Here is a 21,239-nt window from a genome sequence, read left to right as displayed (position 1 = left end):
CAGAAGTGGGAGGGCCAAGTGTACCTGGATCTCTCAAGGGTGAGGAGCCCTTGAGTAAGCGTGGGTTATACATGTCTCATTGACAGGTTCTACCTGTGTCATGTCTTCTACCGGATCCTGTTTTCCTCAGTAGCCTCCAGGCTACTGCCTATCCCCAAGTTTTGTCCAAAAAGCAAATCTTATTAAGCCATGGGCTCTTTTAACTTCTGGATGTCAACTTAAAAATTCCTTAGCTCCTCACACAAGGTTCCTTAGGACATGGTCCCTCTTTATTGTCTAGCCCCACCTGTTGCTACTGCCTACACATTCTTTTTTCTTTTTTTTTAAGGAGGGTGCAGCTCACAGTGGCCCATGCGGGGATCAAACTGGCAACCTTGGTGTTATTAGCACCATGCTCTAACCAACTGAGCTAACTGGCCACCCCTGTCTACACCTTCTTTACCTTCTTTTTGCTTCAGCCGTGAGGAAGTTCTTCCAGCCCTTTAAATGCATTAGGCCTTCATGCTCCTGTGCTTGGAATATCTGTGTCCCTCCCACCCCTACCCCATTCATTTTGTCATTTCTACTTTTCCTTCAATATTCAATTTAAGATCATTTTTCAGAAGCCTTTTACAACCCCAATCTGATTTTCTCTGGGCTATTGTGGCATCCTACATATAACAAAAATACCTTTTACCACATCTCATTGAAATCAGTTAACTTGCCTCTCTTCCCCACTAGACTGGGTACTTATAAAGGCAGATCTTAGTCTGGCTTTCTATACCCAATGTTTAAGTCATGAACAGCACTTAATATTTCTAACTGAATAAATAAAACATCAATCATGACAGTTTTTCCCCCCACAGTTTTTGGGGGGTATATTGGGGAACAGTGTGTTTTTCCAGGACCCATCAGCTCCATGTCAAGTCGTTGTTTGCAATCTAGTCGTGGAGGGCGCAGCTCACTGGCTCATGTGGGGATCCAAACCACCCCTCTGGGGTTATGAGCACTGCGCTCTAACCACTGAGCCAACCAGCCGCCCCAACCATGCAAGTTTTAAAGTTTAAGCAGTAAGCTGTTTAACCTAGAAACCTTTTAACATTTAAACAGCAGGCCATTTAGCCGTGTCATTTCACATGCTAATCATGCATCTCATTCCTGAAGGTGAGTGCAATGTTGCTGGCCCACTTGCCAGTGGGAAAATCTGGACATTCCAGAATGCATGTCCAGGAATTATCAGCCCACAGACAGGTCTCAAGCATCCTGTCATCTGCGGAACCCACCAGATCAGTACCCTTCTCCTGGCCTTGACCTTACGTTGTGTCGATAGCCACTAAAAGAGGTGGGCAGATGGACATATTCATGGTAATCTCTGTTATGTCTTTAGGTTAAGGAGTGAATAGGGTATGTTGGTCTACTCGTATGTGGTGTTTGTGTGCCCGCGCGTGGGTGAGGCAGGGAGGAAGCAGGCAGCGTGTGCATCACTTCGGAGATGCCTTTCCTTGACCTCCTTGACTAGGTGACATTCTCCTGTCTACCCTCTCTGAGCACCTTATTCTCCCCCTCTGGGCCCATCACAGCTTTACTTGAATTGCTGTCATTAATACCTGTCTCCGCGGTAGATTGTAAACTGCACGAGGATAGGAACCTCACACGTTCCTGTTCACGCCTGTTACCCCCCTGCCCAGCAGGATGCCTGAGGCATCACAGGTATTCCACAGACACCTTCTCCACCAGCGGTTCTGGGCCAGACTGGGTGGACCCCAGCCGGCACCAACGTCCCGCTCACCAACGGCCGGCGGAGGCAGGGCGGGGCGTGCTGCGTGCGGCGGGTGCTCTCGCGGGGACACTTCTCTGGCTCGCGTGGGCGCGGCCCGGGGAGGGGGAAGTGTGGAGGGGGCGGGTACGACGCAAGGCCGCGTTCTGGCCAATGGGCTCCGGCCGGGCGGGGCTCGGGGCCTGCTGCCCCGGCGGTCTCCGGGCTAGGCGTGCCCCCCGGTGACGCGCCGGGCGGCGCGGGCCAATGGGCGCGGGCTGGCGGGCTGGCAGGCGGGCCTCGCGGTCGGGGGCATTAGGACACCAACGCGAGGCCTGGCGGACAGACTGACATTCGGCTGCAACGCAGGAGGCGCGCGGCCGGGATGGCGCTGGCGCGGGCCTGGAAACAAATGTCCTGGCTGTACTATCAGTACCTGCTGGTCACGGCGCTCTACATGCTGGAGCCCTGGGAGCGGACTGTGTTCAGTATCCTGCCCGGGCCGTGGGCGCGGGGGTCGGGTTGGGGGATGGGGGCCTGGGCGGCATCTTCCCGGGCCCAGGGCCTGGGGGGCGGGGAACCGAAGGCGGAGAGGCGGACCGGCGGGAACCGCGCGCGCGGACTCGCTTTTCGCGGCGGGCACGCGTGGCAGAGATCTCGTGGGCTGAGGACGCGCTCCCGCGGTTGGGGAGGCCGTCAGGGGGCGAGGACTCTTGAGATCCCAGGTCGCCTTTGAGTCCCTTGGCCCAAGGTAGAAGCGTCTTTATTGCTGGAAGAAACCCCCTAGAGCGATGTCTAACCTGGCATGCGCTGGCTTGCACTTCGGCTGCGCCTGCCTTTGGTTCAGTCCCCTGTTGTCTGTGGGAGGCAGGGACCGTGTAAGGGGAGCAAATCGCTACCGGCTTGGATGCCTTTGACCTTTAACTGTCCCTGATTTAGCTGGCTCCGGTCCTAAAGCGAATGCTAAGTTTTCCAGCTTTTTAATTAGGTTGTGAATTTGTGTTCATGACAGCCCAATTCAATTTTTGAAAAGAGTCTGTTGTTGTACCTATTGTATCTTCAAGATGGGTAGTTTAAAAGTGGTGTTTTTTTTTTTTTTACCCCTATTAATTTGCTGTCCGTGAAGTCGATCCTGAAGAGGAATTTGTGGTTAATTGTAGATGGTGTTTGAAATTTTTCGTAGATAGCTAGTACTTGTTAATGACTATTACGTGTGTGCTATGAGCCAAGCCAACTGTGCTAAGCATTTTCCCTGTATCTTAACTCATCTAACTTTCATAACGACTGAAATTAATAACTCAAGGTTGTGAAAATGGGATGCCTGAAGTCTGTGATGTTTGTCTCTCCATTTGTCTATGTAGACATCTCTTGATATTCTTGCAAAATAAATACTAATCATGAGATGTAACTTTTTTTCCTTTTTAACTTGTGGGCAAGTGTGAAACAAGTATTTCACACAGCATACTTACGTCATACAGAATCTCTCCTTTTCATTTCGGTTTAATTTGGAGTAGCTACAGAACAGCTTTGCAAATGCGTAGTTGCATTCTGGTGGAGTGACTGAGGTAATTTCATTTCAAGCCTTCAAAGTGTGTTTATTTGTGCTGAACTAGCGTGAGATTGTACCTAAAGCTGAGTCTTGTGTTTCAACACTTGAAGAATCTTAGTTGCTTACAAGGAAAGTTATTTTTGTTGTAGGCATTTCTTTTCAAACCTGGAATTTAAGAACCAGAATGCACATTTTGGATTTAAAATCTGAATGTAAAATATTCTCTGATTTCCTGCACCAGTTATTTGTAGTTGCAGTTTAGTCTTACTCTAAGTTCTGTAGGTGAGAACTCATGAGGTCATCCTTGTGAAATGTATACTGAAATACAGAAGCACCTACTTCTTGACTTAGTTAATTTAAACTCATCTTAAAAGTGACTTTAAACAATGTTGTGCTAAATTGAAACTCTTTAAATCAGAAGTTGAACGCAGAGCCCACTATCAGGGTCTACGACAGTAGTCGCTCCTTTTATCGGTGGTTTCACTGCACGGTGTCAGTTACCTGTGGTCAACCATAATTCAAAAATACTAAATGCTAAATTTCAGAAGTAAAGAATTCATGTTTTAAATTGCCCACTGTAATGAAATCTCACCTTGTCCCACTTGGGATGTGAATCATTCCATTGTCCAGTGTATCCACTCATCTCTTATCAGAGAGAGAAAAACCACATTCACATAACTTATTACAGTATATTGTTATGATTGTTTTATTTTATTATTGTTGTTAATCTCTTACTGTGCCTAATTTACAAGTTAAACTTTATCATCGGTATGAATGTACAGGAAAAAACATAGTATATATAGGGTTCCGTACTATCTGTGGTTTCCCGCGTCCACTGGGGGTCTTGGAACAAATCCCCCACAGATGAGGGAGCCTGCTGTATAGATTTTACACTTAAAAGCTTTTATTGGCATGTAGATGTATGCTGTCGCATCACTGGTGTTACGGTTTTTCTGTATTATGTTGCAGTAGTAATAGTGTCCCATAAATACTAGGTGATGGCTTTTTTTGGATTGGAGAAATAAGTTATGAAATGAAATGTAGTGCCTTTGTAGATTTTTGCCTTTGAAGCTTTTGACTTCTCATTGGGTTACATGACCAAGAGATTTCAGTTTTTAAAAAAAACTAGTGAGAACTGCAGCCAGCTAGCATTGGGTACCATAGAATCCTATGGTTTTAAACCTAAGATTAAAAAAAAAAAAATTTCAAAGTTCACATCATTGAATTAACTCTGTAGAAATGCAATCCTTTGACATAAGCCAGTCTTAAATTACTATCAGCTGTTGTATTTATATTATTTCAACTCAACTGATAGAGTTATTTTGAAGTCAAACATTTAATTCTATGGTTTGAAACATCAATTTGAGATTGAATCCTCATTCTAGCTTGGCGGAAAGAACTGAATGAGAAAGCTGGATTAAAAAATTTTTCTTTTCTACTTAATGGCAAGCTTTAATTACTGCTAAGTAGTTTGAATTTCATAAATTCATTAATAATTAGTAAGCTTCATCCAGAATTAGTTTGCGGCCAGTTACATGGTTTTAGAAAGACACATTCTTAAAAATTACATTGAACGTAATCATCACTGCTAGAAACCTAAAATTTATTGTAGGAGAAATTTGTCTGGCTGTCTGAAAAATGGTCTCTGATTTAGAAGTCCTGGACAGAGAAAGACTCTAGAAGATAAATGCATTAATTTGCATTTCATTGCTCTAATTCCTTTAATAATTTGAGGTTGTCCCTATTTTAGGGAAAACTGATAGCCATAACTTTTTGCATACTTACTAGGGGCATCCTTGAACATCTGAATTTGCTTTTCTATTTCTTCAGAAACCAAATAGCTAGAAGTGAATTAATAGCTGTTGTAAATTGAAAGGTCAATCCCAATTGATTATGAGGATTTTTGAAGTTATCTAAGAAATTATGACTCACAAAAAAATAATTTAAAATGTTTTTAAAGAAATGCATGTGTGTTAAGTCAGATACATTGTAAATAGTTCTTGAAACAATAACATTTATAAATGCTGTTTTGTAAATTCTTCCATGCTAGTACCAGCATCCTAAATTTTCTCTTATTTGTCATATGATATAGCATTTGAAACCATAATGAACTTTTGGTTTGTTAGCCAGTATTTAAACTTTCTTTATGTGCACACACGGTTTCTGTCTTACAAAAAAATACGTGATACCTGCATTAAGACAGAAGGTAATAATTAAAATGAATCACGTAAGTGCTACGTTGTATTACAATGAATACCATAGAAGGAGACCTGTGCAGACTGAGAACCATTGACCTTCATCTCAGAGCAAAGTTTTTAACGGGGTCCAAAAGCCCCTTTCCCTATTGGCAGCCATCACTGTTAAAGAAAAAGACTAGGTTTTGTAACAGACAGGTTTTGTAACCATTGAGACACTCCCTGTAGTGCCTCATTAAATAACATTGTAGCCAGGCTGTGGGGGGCAGGTGGAAAAATTAAAAATACCTTGTTGAAATAATTTGAAGCAGAAGTAAGTCATTTAGCCTTGCTACTTAAAAAAAATTAAGTTTTATTCTGTAACCACTGGGTTATACAGAGGGTGCCAAAAAAATGTATACACATTTTAAGCAAGGGAAAAACTGTATTAAAATTGTAATACTCAATATATACCGGTAACAAAAATGAATAAGAGTCATGTGTATACATTTTTTTGGCGCCCCTGGTATTTGCCATCTCTCTACAGCTTCTATTTATTTTAAACAAAATGTGGGCAGTTTTGGGGTTATGTTAGGAATTAGATTCCCCCTGAAAGACAGTCTATGTTTTAAACCACAGTGCTGGGCAAAAAAATAATGCTTTAGAAACATTTGTTTATATATTGATGTGTCATTTCAAAGCAATTGCATAAGTATTTGGGAATGGTAAAAGAGACCTGATTTAAAACCACTTTTAGAGTAGCTTTGGAACTTGGCTGTTTCTGATCAACAGAATTTAGTTCTTGGAGAGAATTCAAATTTAAAGAAGTAGAAAATGCTATAGATTGAAAGAACTTCCATTTAGTTTAGAGATGTTAAATTTGCATTGCTCTGTCTACTCTCTTGTATTATGTATACATTTGCTGAGTTCTGTGTTCCTAAAGTATTATGTACTTTTTTTTTTTTTAAGGAGGGCACAGCTCACAGTGGCCCATATGGGGATTGAACCGGCAACCTTGGTGCTACCAGCACCATGCTCTAACCAACTGAGCTAATGGGCCACCCCTATTATTATACTTTCTAATTGCCAGATAGTCTTCTAGATAGTGGGACTATAACTGTGAGTAAAACAAAGAAAAATATTTATTCTAATGCCACTAGATAAATAATTTTAAAAAATAGATGATTAGATTGTTATAGCTGTTATGGAGAAAAATACAACAGAAGAGGTTAGGAAGTAAGGAAGAGGGAGTGTCCTTCAGCTTTAGCTGGAGTGGTCAGGAAGGGGACATTTGGAAAGATTTAAGCGGGGCAAGCATTCCAGGGGCAAGAGCATTGCAGGCAGAAGGAACAGTAAGTATTAACGCCTCAAGGCACCAGCCTCTCTGGCAGGTTTCAGGGATGCTGCTGAGGGGCCAGTGTGCCTGGGAGGAGAGAAGGGGGGTGTGAGTAGCAGGGCAGGATAGGAGGTCAGTTCCTATAGGGCCTCCTGGGCATTGGAGTGAGAGTGCAGTGAAGGGAAGTGCCTCGTGTTTTGAGTAGAATCACTCAAACCCAGTAATAATTTTCTCACTGACATTTTAATATTTAATAAGATAGGAAAATAAGCCACAAGAATATACATTTCTTTTCTCCATGAAACTCAAGCTCTTTTCATTTTGAATGGAAAGAAAAAATAACCTATGAACCATTTTTCCCCTCATTTTTAGTGTACTGAAATGGACTTCATTTCTTCCTTCAAGGAAATTAGAGATACGTTTTAGGAAAAATTCGAATTTCTACCCATTCCCGGATGCCCCCTGTCAGTTCAGCTCTGGGAGCTGGGCAGCGAGTGCTCTGGGAGCAGGGCAGGAAGAACTCCGTGGATGGCAGTGCTCGGAGCACTTTCAGGGAGGTATCTGAGTGTGTGTAGTTTTGTTTTTCCCAGATTGGAAGAAGGTATGGACTGGGGTACAGAGGTGTGCTGGGGTGGCGAGTACGCCAGGCTGACTGGCTGAAGCAGGGATTCTTTAAGGCAGAGTAAGTGGGAAGTAGCATTGAAAAAGCAGGTTAGGGCTATTGATTAATTCAACACACTTCTGTATGCATAACTTGTGCCGGGTGCTGCTCTAGGAGCTTGTGATACAGCAATGAGCCTATGAAACTAAGGTTCCTGTCCTTGCGGAAATTTTATTGTAAGTGAATTATATAGTATGTTAGGTGGTAAGCATTACGGAAAACAGAAAAGTGTGTTGGGGGATAAGAAATATGCGGATGGGCAGGAGTTGCTGTTTTGAAAGAGGAGGGGCTTAATTGAGAAGAGATATTTGAGTAAAGACATAAAAGGAGGTGAGGGAGTTAGCAGGTTAGACTGACGGGAGAGCATAGCTGGCAGAGGGAACAGCCAGTGCAAAGTCCCTGAATCCAAAGCCTGCCTGGCAGGTGTGATGGCCGCCGCGGAGGCAGGTGTGGCCAGAGCTGCGGGAGCTTGGGGAGAGGAGTAGGCGGTGTTGTCAGAGTCAGTGGAGGTCCTGGAGGTCACTGTAAGAAGTTTGGTTTTTAATGTTGGTGGAAAAGGGTGCTCTGGGAAGGTTTTGAGAGAGGAGTGATCAATCTGACTAAGTTTGAATAGGTTTACTTTGGTTGCAGGGTTTGGAATAGATTAAGGGTGGTGAGAGGAGGCAGGGTAGAAGCAAAGGTAGGTGTTTTGGATTGAGGAAGGCTTTGAATGATAATGACAGAAGAGAGCAGTATACATTTTAATCTGTATGTTATTTTCAGTAGCAACTAAGTGAATTTAGCTTCTTACATTTTTGCTGTATCTTCAAATGCTTACAGCTAGAATTGAGAAGGATTTTTCTTTTCATCGCAACATACTAAAGTATTTGAGAGTTTAGAAAATATGAATTCTTAAATTATAAATAAAAAATAGTTTATACATCATCTTCATGGTTCAAAACTCAAAAGGTACAAAACCGTAGATGGTGAAATTCTTTCCACCCCTGTCCCAGCCACCCTGAGGCAACCAGTGTCAGCAATCTCCTGGGCATTTCTTCTGAGATATTCTGCGAATTCCTGGAACATACTCTTTTTTTTTTTTAAGTGCTGGTTTGAACTTTTTAAATTTTTTTTATTTTTATTAGTTTCAGGTGCACAAGACAAAGCAATACTTAGACGTTTATCATTTATATCCCTCACACTGTGTGAACCCCCCTCCCCTATTCACTATCCCTTTGACATCGCACAGAGCCATTACATTTCCACTGTCTCTATTCCTAATGCTGTACTCCGCTTCCTGTAACCATATACATACATATATATATACATATACATACATATATATGTGTATATATATATATATATAATTATAGTTGGCATTCATTATTGTTCAGCTTCAGGTGTACAGTGCAGAGATCAGGCATCTACATCATCCCTGAGGTGGTCTCCCAAATGGGACACGTGTCCATCGGATACCCTACAAAATCTTTATTGATTACGTTCCCTGAATTAATTTTCAAAACCCCGTGGCCATCTTGTGGTTACCGACTGTTTTCTAATCCCCTCACCTTCCCCCTTATCCCCACCCCCCCGCCCCTCTAGCAACCCTCAGTTTTTCCTCCATGTCTCCAAAACTTTCTGATTAGTTCATTCACTTTTTCTTTTCTTTAGATTCCACATATAAGTGAGATCATATGGTATTTATCTTTCTCTGTCTGACTTATTTCACTTAACATAATGTTCTCTAGGTCCATCCATGTTGTTGCAAATGGTAAGATTTCTTTCTTCTTTCTTTATGGCTGCATAATACTCCATTGTATAAATGTACCACAGTTTATTAATCCAGTCATCTACCGATGGGCATTTCGGTTGTTTCCATGTCTTGGCTATTGTGTATAGTGCTGCAGTAAACAGAGGTGCATAAAGATTTTTGAATTGGAGTTTTGGATTTCTCCGGCTAGATACCTAGAAGTGGGATTGCTGGATCATAAGATAGTCTGAAACATACTCTTAATAGTTGTTTGGTAGTGCATGGTTTGGTGAAATCAAAGTTTTTTAAGCCAATAGAGAAGTGTTTAAGGAACGTATTTTGCCATGCCTCTTTTGGAGGTACTAATGATTGACATGGTTCCCTGCAATTAAGTATCTCTGATTTTTGTATATTTTTATGCAAGGTATATTTTGTAACTAAAACACAACAAACAAAACAAAATTAACCAAAAAAACACTGTATTTTGGCCAGTAGGGCCCTTTAGGTCACTGTCTGTCTCTGTCTTTGGGAGAGCTTCCCCTGAGCTGTTCAATAAAGGGGATTATCATTAAAAGCCCAATTCACTGGAGTCTTCCACTAGGACTTTTTTTTAATGAGTTCCTTTTTTGAAGACAATGTACATATAGAACCACCTGACCCTTTAAATAGATTTCTAGTAAAAATCTGCATGTGATTTGATAATTAGGCAAAATTCTTAATATCAGAGGTTACTTCTAGAAAAATATTCTTAGTAAATAAGCTTAATGCCTTTTAGAAAGATTTTCTCAAGGCACTTTCAAACAAAATGTGATTTCAGACTAACCTTCAAATAACCTGAATATTTTGCAGTATCTTCAGACTTATGTAGAAAATGAATTTCTTCTTGACAATCTTTAGTATTTTATATTTTGTGCCATTTGCTTTTGACCTCCCTTTTCATAGAAATGAATGCAGCTTTCTGTTACCAGGGACGACTAAATGCGGAAAGCAGAGGTAGGAATAATTGTAACTGATAAATTATTCTTCCAATTGGTATTCAGACTTGTTTGTGTAGCCCCTAAAAGAACAAAAGCACATGCTGTGTGTTGCTCATTTAGTTGACATCTGACATCTCCCATAGTAAATTGAGACAATTATAAAAGGATTTAATTTCTTGCTTTTCACACATGTATTTTATTATTGTATATTTTTGTTAAAACCTTAAAAGTATTTCTCTTATACAATTCATAGAAAATGTTCATCACATAACCTAATTGGCAAGGCCAGCCCTCATTGTGAAGCCAAATAGGCAAAATCAGCCTAAATTTGTGTCAGAAAAAGCTCAGTGCCATTTTCTGTTCAAATAATTATGTAAATACACCTTCACTCCTATCTCCCCCCTGCCTTTTTTTTTTGGCAGTTTTATAACTTTATTTGACAGTGAGTGGTGGTTAGTTCTCATCCACATTGACTCTCTGTAGAATTTTGAAAGTGGTGACAGGTAACCAACAGAGCTTGTTTGGTTCTTCTTCATCCTCAGTGCATTTTCTGGACAACTGCAAGGGGATATGGTGTGGGACATTCCTTATTCATTTGGCCCAGGTGGCTTTGTTGAGCCTGGTGTCATTGGGTACATTCGGAGTTTCCATCTCTCTCCTGGCAAATTCCCAGATCTCTGAGTGGGCGCGGGGCATGCTTCTGGAAGCCACTTCCAGATGTGCTGTGAACGTTGACTGTATATCTGGGCACGGCTGCACCCATGGCACAACGGCCCTTCCTGCCGTACTTCTTTGCGGCATCCATTCTGCTGGGCCCAGGTTGGAAAGGTGGCTCACTTCTGAATTATTAGATGGATAGATAGATAGGTGAGGCTTGGAGCTGTGCCAGGAGTTTGTTCCCTGAATGAAATAAAGTACAACCCAAGTTAGTTATTATTCTTTTGTGTGCTGTCCCAGAGGTTCTTTTATACCCCAGGGCAGTGCCGAATGGCAAGATTCAGGAAGTAAAGTGGGAGAAGTGCAGCTGTAAGGGGGGATGGGAAGGAGAGCTGGCAGCAGGTCTCTGCAATTCTCAGGTGCCCTTTAGGAGACAGTAAGTACAGTGGAAGCTGAAGACTTGTCAACTGATTCCCTTTGCCTGCTCCTAACCTTCTGGAAAGGCTTCTTGTACCACCAGGGCTTCTGAGCTTTAGTTTGAAGACTGCTCTAACATGTTTTGCCTTGATATTTGGCTGCCCAAGTCAGGATGTTAGAATATACCTGATCTATACTCCTTAGGATATTATACCTTTCTCTTTAGTAGCTTTTGGGAAAGGTGGAAGATGAAGAAAACCATACTACACAAGGGCTCAGTAGTCTGGACCAGGACCGGCAGGGAAAGTTATGGGCGGCTGATGGCGGTTGGGACAGGGCACACAGAGATAGCCTACTGTTTCAGCACATGATACCAGTGATTTGTCAGGAGAGGTGACTGTGGTCATGTCTTCCCTGTTTCATAGTCTTAAAGACTTTGTGGGTGTCCCCCCACCCCCAGGCTTTGAGTATTGTAACTTTTATGGTACTTAGGGGCAAAGATAAGATAAATTCTTTTGATTAAAACAAACAAAGTCTCTGTGCTCAAATTTAATAATTAAGACTGTACGTCCCAAAAGATCTACTTAATAGAGTATATATATACTTTTTATACATTGGAATGCTTAAAAAACAGTAGTTATGGAATGATAGAAAGATAGTATTTATAATCAGTAATTATAAAAAGTAGAATTACTACTAATATAGAAATTTCGGCTACTGTCTTATATGTGTTCCTGAAAAATCCTCCCAAAATAGGGTTTATGGGAAAATAGCACTGAGGCAGACCACTCAGAATTCATGCAGCTTAGTAAGCAGGAACTGACAAAAAACAGTCGGCATCTAGGGGATAATAACTTGGAGAGCCTGGAGGCTGGAGGCTAACCCAGGGGACATTAAAAATGCATGGACAGAATTGACCGGAAACGCGGAAGTGGTGCAGATGATGTGGGCTGCCACTGAAGAGGTTTAGGAGGCAGAGGAACCTGCACCGGATGAGCTGTGCTAGCCTGGAGGTGCCCCTTTCGGGAGAGGGAGCCCAGGTGCAGATGCTAATTTTGCATTTTCTTAAAATAGAGCTAAACGGACTCCTACCTGTGCAGTCAGTGGCTGAGCTGAGGCATGTTTCTTGCTGAAGGTTATAATTCTTTTCCCAGTAATGTGGCTCCCCTAATTTATGAAATATCCCATATGAGACAATGCAGTTCCTATGCTTTACTAGTCATGTGTGAGCTCACTGAGTTCCGGAAAACATATTGTAGCAGAATAGATACTTCAGAGCAGACTGGGAATTTCTTTCCTCCGACCTTAGGACTTCAAATGTTCATGAAGTTAATAGGAGCTCTAATTATAAAGGTACAGAGCTTTGGTGTCTCTGGGCTCAGAGCAACAAACCAATTCCAGGATTTCAGCTCAGAGTGGAACGCGGTCATTGCTAGTTTCAGCAGCATGCTTTTTTTGTTTATTTAGTTTTTAAAGAGTTTGTCATCAAGTTGTGGTTTCTAAAATCAATATCCAAATGTAGGTATAATCAGCACTACAGAAAGCTTAGAGAATGGGTTTTGCTTGCTAAACACCAACTTCTCATGCTGATGTAATATCCTTTAATATGATCCGAGAATATCAAATTGGCTAACATAGAAATGACTGTAACAGTATAGCTTCCACTTATTTTCATTTTAAGGCAACTAGAAAAGTATCAAGTGATAGTTAATGTATTTGATAAAAATAAACTTTCTTGACATTTCTGTTGGTGATGATCTCCAGGTTTTCAAGGTCAAGAGAAAAAAAAACCCGCCACGATGAGGGAGATTTCCTGTTTGGAGCTTCATTCGGTAGCTGATGACAGCTTTCACTTAGGGCTTTGGTTGGTTTTTCACTGAACAGCCGACAGTAATACTTTGTGAAGTGCTTTATTATTTTCAATAAGCTGGTTCCTTAAAATAAATTAGATTCATCAGAACTTTTGAGTACTAAGCATAAAAGTAGCATTTTAGAACTGATTTAAAAAAGGAGTTTGACTAACAAAATTGGATTGTTTTTGATGACATTTGAATTTTGTTTTTGATGTGACCAGTGGAGAGACTTAAAGCATTGAAGAAGGGTATAAGTCACACCCACTGGAACAAAGGTCCCTGGCCTTTTCCCAGTGAGAAATTACTTTTGATTTCTCCAAAGTCTTATGAATGGGTTACTAAGGTGATTGTGCAGTTATTGGTTGGGGCAAGAAGTGTTAGTTTCTGTGCCCTTCCTTCTGATTGCTGTATTTATCTTTAAAGAATTTCCTCTCTTTGTTATTGGGCTTTTGTTGTTGTTGTTGTTGCTGGGAAAACGGTTGGGGACAGCCCTTGTATGGGTGAAAAGATTTTTATCTTTTTCCTATCGAGAAACTTACCAGCTTCTGATTAGTTGGGGATCCCTGTTAAAGAAACAGCAAACAACACGCAGATATATGGTTTCACATCTACTTGCTTTTACATCCATTGAATTCATAAAATATTTATGTTATGTCCAGGTTATAAATAATCTCTGATTGTTCACTCAGCCCTTGAACACACGTTTATCTTCAGCGCCTGCACATATCCTGGTGCGTTCTCTGTCAGTTCCTGAATGATTTGCGCAGTCCCTGCTTTCTCTCGCAATGCACTGCAGATGGAAGCGAGGGGGCTGCTGAGCCGAGCTACTGCTGCTCTCAGCACTTAAAATCCAGTGGTAATGACAGTTATAAACACACAAACCAGAAAAGCCTAGATTTCAGTTTTTGAGGTTTTTTTGTTTGTTATAATCTAGATTTCACTAACTTTATTCTATATGTCTTGAATCATGTAGCCCCTTTAGAATATGGACCCAATTATTAATTTGTGTACAGCTACTGATACTTGTATTATACAAACAACAACAAGAGTTTGACAAATAGAAAGATTAGCATTTTTTGAATTACATTTCAATATATGTGTCTTTCATAGCATCGATTATTTACCTATTTTGTCTCTTTCTCCTCTCTCCTTCTCCTTCTTTTCCTCCCTCGGAGAGAAAGAGAGAAATTTATGTTAAAGATGATTGAGAGGTGGTGTCTAAATGCTCTCTCCCAGGAAGTGGGATCCTAAAATGTTAATGCAGGAATCAGCTTCATTTTATGGAGAAGCAGCTCAGGTCCAGAGAGATTGTGATGTCCTAGGATTGTATTATAAATTAATAACAAATTAGTAGCAGGGTGACCTTGGGTGGTTCCCAAACATGGGTCTGAGTCATGATGTTAAATGCCCAGGCCCTCAAACAATAGTTTTAATAAGGATTATATTGCCTTTTGTTGCAGAATAAATTTGATTCCAAATTCTCACATCAACTTGGAAAGGCAGGTGATGTGTGTCCATCCCCAGTTTAAGGAGACTGGTGATGAGGGAGGTTTTGATACACACAGGGATTGGCAGAGTCACAACTCAAACCTAGGTCGCCTCCAGTGCCATGGTGTTTCCAGTATCCCTTTCTTGTACTTTATAGTGTGCCAAGGATACTTTAAACTTTGAGATGTGTGTTAAAGAATGCAGTGCATTGAGAAATCCACTCAAATACCAGACAGCAAATTATATAACAGCTGGTGTACTCTAAATGGTATATGTTTAGCTGTGTTTGTGAGAACACGTCTAAGGAGATGAATATCATCTTCCCTAACCTTACAAAGGTCATAATAAAACCTATTTCTAAGAGTGAACATAAAACTACCATTTTATATTCAACTCAGTACTCTGGAGCTATTTCCACTACGTTGCTTAAATTGCATTTGTAGAAAGCTGCTTATAAAAGGTGCCTTCTTTGTAAGGTGGTTACTAAGGCTAGTAGAAGTTCCTCACAGTCCCGTTGTCTGCTGTTCCCTTAGTGTGAATGTTACTCTATAGTTAAATCAGTTTGAAATATTCTCTTATGGTTGAGAGCTTGAAGATCATTTTGGGGAATAATTGTGAAATTTAAGTGTATAGAAAACTTGCTTTTAGCAGCTTATTTAATTATTGTTTCTGGAAATAATTAGGAGAAATGAGATCAGAATATAGGAACATTTTTTTTTGAGGGGGACACAGGATGAAAGTTAAATTTAATAAGTAGCTCTAGGTAAAAGGTTAGGTTAAGTTTTTTTGTTTGTTTGTTTTGATCAGCTTATAAATTGGCATTTGCATCTAGGTTTAGTTGATTTTGGGTCATTTTCTGTTTATCCTTTTTTTCTTTTTTTTTTAAGGAGGGCACAGCTCATAGTGGCCCATGCAGGGATCAAACCGGCAACTTGGGTGCTACCAGCACCACGCTCTAACCAACTGAGCTAACTGACCACCCCTTTTCTGTTTATTTTGGCCCAAATTGAGAGTTGTTTATTCTATTTCTGGGAGCGAAGACTTTCTATTTATTTCCTAGTAACAAATTAGATCCAGTGATGCCTAACCCAAACTTTGTGAAGGAGGAAGATCTTTCACACAAAACAGTTTTTAGTCTAGTACTATGTGTAGTTTCATTTTCCTTGACAGTTCTCATTTATTAAAAAAACTTACTGACTATTCAGGCACACAAAAACCTTGTAAAGAATAATACAATGAATATGGACATACTACCAACTAGTTGCAGAAAAACATCACTAATACATTTGAAGCCCCCTTTGTGCCCCTTCTCAGGTGCTTCTCCCTTCTTCCTGTCCCCCTTTCACCCGACCGAGTAACCATCATCCTGAATTGTGTATATATAATTACCGTTTATTTCTTACTCTTTTTACTCCACACGTGTGCATCCCAACATAATGCTATGTAAAGTCATACGCTCTAGTATCTAATATTTTAATCAAGCAAGCAAGCTATTTAAGTTTCCTTAAGTTCTTGTTCACTTAGAAAAACATCATGATTTTATATGCATATAAAAATTTAGAAGTTGGACCATTTAGTGTTCACAAAATTGAGTTTAAGTTTTAGAGTCTTGTCTTATAGTGGAGTAATCTCTGTTAAGCTAATTTATGCACATTCCTTAACTGGTACGTTCTCCATACTAAATTGGAGAATTATAGTGTCATAAAGAGTATATAATATAATCAATCAAATGGCTGTTTTCAGTAGTCACTTCTTATTTGAATTTGAGCCAATGACGTGAAAATTATTACTATATCATTTCATTTGCTTGATGTATACATTTATAAGACTTACATAAAAGCTGTATGAAACCAAAAAGCATTCTGAAAATACAATATTGCTTAGAAATGGATTTTGTTTTTCTTTTTTGTAGTCACTATAAATTTTGTCAGCATAGTAATGTGTGAAATATGTAGAAAGCACCATGGTGTCTAGAGTCAAATAATGTTTCTTGAGCCATTCCTTTATTCATCAAATACTTACTGACTAGATGTTATGTTAGACGTAGGAGATATGAACATAGTAAGGCATTGTCCCTGTGTTCAAGGAGTTGATAATCTGGATGAGATAAGTATATCTACAAATAGCTAATGTTAGGTGATAAGTGCTATAGTGTATGAACATAGAGCTTTATGAGCAGTAAAGAGTAATTAATTCTGCCAGGAGGTTGGGGTAAGAATGGGGAAAATAGTGAGCGCTAGGGAAGGCCTTATACAAGAGGAGATAACTAACTGAGCTCTAAGAAGGATTGGGTTTTACTAGGAGGAATAGGACTCTTCGTATACAGGAAGGTATTATAGTATAGTGGTTAAAAACACCTGTTTTTGGAGTTCACTAATTTGGTTTGGAATTGGCTCCATTGTTTACTCTGATGCTGAGGATATTTTTGAACTTGACGAACTGCCTAACACTGCTGGGAACACGCTAGACATTCACAAAATGAAAGCTTCTACTACTGCTGTTATTCTTAATGACTATTAAACCATAAGAAAAGGGAGAGCAGTATGAAAAGATAGAGCGTTGTTTCCTACATTACTGCTGGAATATGGCTGTGAGTAGGATGTGTTTATTGAGGGGATGATATGAACGTTGGGAGATACAGTGGAAAAGTAGCATAGATGCTCGTGGTCCCCGCTTCGGTCCCCCAGCTGCTTTGAGCGTTGCTGGCTGATGCTGTTTAGCTGCCCCCTTTCCCAGAGTACTGCCCTCAGCCAGGGCAGCTGTCTTGCTCATGCGGTGTTTCTTCAGCCCATCCTGAAGCCAAAGTTTGACAGATAAAGGGATACAAAAGGTCAGGCCCCTGTCTCAAAGCAGCACCATCTCTGTGGTACAATTCGTGTTCTAGAGTCCCCTTGGGAGTGGAGTCCCTAAACCTGCTCCCCGCCCCCCCTTGTGCTCTACTCACTCTGCTTCTGATAAAACGCCCTCAAGAGTAACTTATACAAGAATCCCTGTCCCAGTCTCTCAATTCCTGTCTACTTTTATGGACTCCAACCTAAAACAGGTATTTTGGACAAGATTGCATACTTGGCTTAGAATTTCAAGTGCTATCCTATGGCCACTGGGAAACCTAATGCATTTGAAAAGGATCCCTCTAGTAAAGAGTGGCATGGGCAGTGGCTGGAGGCCTCAAATGGGACCTTTACATGGTTAAGTAAGGAATGATAGATACCTCAGTCATTTATCATTGATGAGGGTAGGGGACATGAGCTATAAGAGTCCTTTGTAGGGGTTGGGAAGAACTGAGAAGTTTTAGATAATTTGAATGTGGGGAGAAGGAATCAAAGAAGTTTCTAGATTGGATGACTAGGCAAATAGTTAATCAATAGTTATATGAAATAGTTCACATCAAAGAGCTATATCAACTACTTTCAAGTAGAAAAAACAGGACTCATAGGAGAGTTCTTTTGGAGAAAATGAGTTCAGTTTTGGCTCTGTTGAATTTGAGGTGCCTTGTGGAATGTCAGGTGGAAATGTTCAGTGGTGGGAAATAATTTGCAACATGTCATGTCAACAACATGAAGGTAATTAATTATGTTATAAGAATATATAGGGCCCAAGACAAAACACTGGCAACCCCATTTTTATTGTTTCGAATGCTTTCAGCTACAAGTAACAAAGAAAATCTAACTCACACTCAAAATCTGAGCGTGAAGGGAATTTATTGGTTTATGGATCAGAATATCCAGTGGTGGGGTGCGCTTCAGGGTGGTGTGGTCAGGGTTCTGGCTCCGTTTTTCTGAGATTATTGTTGTTCCATCACCTTCGTGAGTCAGCTTTGTTCTGAGTCTTGCTTTCCTCATGGAGGCAAAGTGAGGCCAGTGATTCCAGGAATCCTCAGCAAATTGCATATTCACGGTGGAAAGAGAGAATTTAATTTGCATTTCTGAATTCCTGGCAGAAGTCCTAAGCTTTGAGCTGGTTGATCACTTTTGGGGATGAGCATTGTTACAAAGGGGGAAGCATTTATTAATTGGTTAAAGTCAGTTAGGGCTTGTCCCTGGAGATGGGATAGGGCGAGGCACTCCAAGAACACGGCTGCTATACTAGGAGGAGGCGTGGAGTGGAGGTTTGCAGGAAAAGCACAAAATTCACACAAGGGACAGACAAAGAGCCAGTAAAACTGGAAAATGGTGAGAGAGATGAGAGGCGAGCCCTAGACAATACCTCAGCCTAGGGAGGAAAGAGTTTTGAAGAGGAAAGACTAATATAGTGTCAGTTCAACTGGATTTGATAAGGAGGCCATCGGTAAGCTGAGAGCAGTGTGTGTAGCCCGGGGGGGAGAAGTCAGACAGCTGTGTGGGTGCTGAGCAGTGAGTGATACCGGAGCAGGGAGCGTTTTTTAAAGAAGAAATCAAGTGTGAAATAGGTACTAGTTTAAGAAAGAACTGGATTGAGAGGCTAAAAAGGAAATAAAAAAAATGATGGGAGAGTTTTTACCTGTTTTTGCTGGATGAGGGGAATGAATTTAGAATTGGAATCAGATAGCTTTGGTTTGCTCTCTGGCTCTAAAGACAGCTTGCATGGCCCTGGACAAGTCACTCAGTGTTTTATCAGCCTCTGAGGAGTGATAGTTATAGTAAACATTTCACAGTCACTCTGTAAGAGTCAAGCAAGATAATAGATAAAAGAGGTTTGTCAACTACACTGTTATACAAATATTAGTTAGTAGTAAGCACATTGTTTATATAAACCCTATCTTCTCATAAAAGAATGTAAAGTATTATAGAACTAACTACTAGTATGTAGACCTGAAAAGTATGAAAGACAGGAGGGAGGGGCCAGGGGTAGAGAGGAAGAATATGAATGAATTAATGAGTGAATAAATGAATAAAACATAGTCCTAGTTCAGAAGCAGTCATTCCTCTTAGCATGGCCACAACACTGCAAAATGAAAAGCTCTTAGATTTTATATAATATTTGTTAGCAGTATTTTGTGCGGCCCTAGAGGAGGGCCCCTTGTTGATTTGCATATATACACTTTCAGTTCCTTTTGGAATGAGAAGGAACACTGTACAGAATGTTTATTGTTTTGATTATTGAGATTACTTTTATTTCCTGTTGTGAAGTTTAATCATCATAATAATAAATGTTTAATAGCAGGTGCTGTCGGTTTATGTGTCACTAGTATATGATTGATTTTGGCTTTAGCCCCAAAGCCCATGCTTTTAGCCACATTCTAATCTAAATCTACAATTCTTGGATCATACATTCTTATTACTTATTCAAGTTGGTAGACCTTCTGCAATCATTATATATAATTTTATTCCTATACATTTCTGTTTCTTTGGTTGAGCAGTGTCACTTTCTGTGTTTAATTTGAAGCAGGCTGATACTTTGAAGTATAATGGGGAGAATAACAGTAACTACCTTGGAAAGTGATGGTGAGGAAAGTATCAAGCGAATGGGTACTTCCACCCATCACAGTTGTTGAAAAGTGTTGGGATTTAGTTTTGAGTAAATTAAGAAAGATAGTGATTTTCCTTAACTACCACGCAGATTCCATGCTGGTTTCCTTCGTGGGGATGGCACTGTACACAGGCTACGTCTTCATGCCTCAGCACATCATGGCGATCCTGCACTACTTTGAAATTGTACAATGACGAAGATGTGACCAGAATCGAGAGGTCCCTTAGTGAAGAACCAACCTCTGAAGTTGGAATGAGACTTCATCAGATGTCATAAGAACTTCTAGATGTCAACATAACCAACCCTATGAATATAAAGACTGAAATTCATGAGTAGAACAGGAAAACAATCCTGACTCATGTGTTGTGTTCTTTATTTTTAATTTTGAAAGAAGCTCTTGTACAGCTGTTTTTGTCTATTTTAACATTCTAGTCATTTGTACTTTGATATCAGTATTTTCTTAACCTTTGTGACTGTTTAAATATTACCCAGTGAAAGCTTTTCTTAATGTAACTTTGAGTACATTTTAATTGCCTTCTATTTCTAAAACCCAAAGTCATTAGTTAGGCTTTATTGTTCTTGCTATTGTATGGCATATACATCTGCCTGGATATATTTCTACTCTTGACCAAAGTTTTGTAAGAACTGGGGCTGGGGTCTGGGGAGGGGAGGATATTTTATTGAGATCTATTTACAAAAAACTTTTCTGTAAGTTCGACCTCAGGAGTAGTTTTAGCTATCTAGACTCTAACAGCTCTGCTTTAAAACTATTATAGTGTTTCTTAACAATGAAAAAGGAAGATCTTGCTAAAGTTAAAAATAAGGAACATTTCACCTTTTAAATATTTAATTCTTTTTTATATTTATCAAGATGTTTATTACAGCATGTTTATCAGAACAACAAATAAAGGACTATAATTTCGTTCACTATTTCCCAAAATAGGGTAATAGGGTAATGATCAAAGAAAATAGGATCTTTTACTTAATGAAATATTATGAAATCATGGCAATGATGCTTTAGAAGACAATGGTACCATGGAAAGTCTGATGTTGTTTTCAGGATATGATATATTTACATTCTAAATATTTAATTCTTATGTGGACTCATTTCCAGAAAACTTTGGTGATGATTCTTGTGATAAAAGGTGGTTAAGTAGCATTATTGTGTAATGCTTATATACCATAGAGTTTTTAACAGAAAGTAAATCAGTTTCC

The 21,239-nt window shown here is 40.0% G+C and overlaps 1 protein-coding gene across 1 annotated transcript; it reads left to right on the top strand.

Annotated features, from left to right (window-relative positions):
- The first annotated feature begins 2,057 nt into the window (after positions 1-2,057).
- Positions 2,058-20,360, top strand: SPTSSA (serine palmitoyltransferase small subunit A). Its single transcript, XM_019754558.2, has 2 exons — positions 2,058-2,223; positions 20,115-20,360. The coding sequence occupies exons 1-2, from the start codon at positions 2,121-2,123 to the stop codon at positions 20,216-20,218; spliced, it is 207 nt and encodes a 68-aa protein (XP_019610117.1). The 5' UTR covers positions 2,058-2,120; the 3' UTR covers positions 20,219-20,360.
- The last annotated feature ends 879 nt before the right edge of the window (positions 20,361-21,239 follow it).

This window comes from Rhinolophus sinicus, linkage group LG03 (assembly GCF_036562045.2).
Source record: "Rhinolophus sinicus isolate RSC01 linkage group LG03, ASM3656204v1, whole genome shotgun sequence".
In the NCBI taxonomy this organism is placed as follows: Eukaryota; Metazoa; Chordata; class Mammalia; order Chiroptera; family Rhinolophidae; genus Rhinolophus; species Rhinolophus sinicus.
Note: the sequence above shows the minus strand (reverse complement) of the source record. Positions and strands in the feature narration are given on the sequence as shown.

Excerpts from the sequence above, each read along its gene's own strand:
- SPTSSA (XM_019754558.2), top strand. The coding sequence starts at position 2,121 with ATGGCGCTGGCGCGGGCCTGGAAACAAATGTCCTGGCTGTACTATCAG. Across the intron at positions 2,224-20,114 it reads CTGGGAGCGGACTGTGTTCA|ATTCCATGCTGGTTTCCTTC; the intron begins GTATCCTGCCCG and ends ACTACCACGCAG.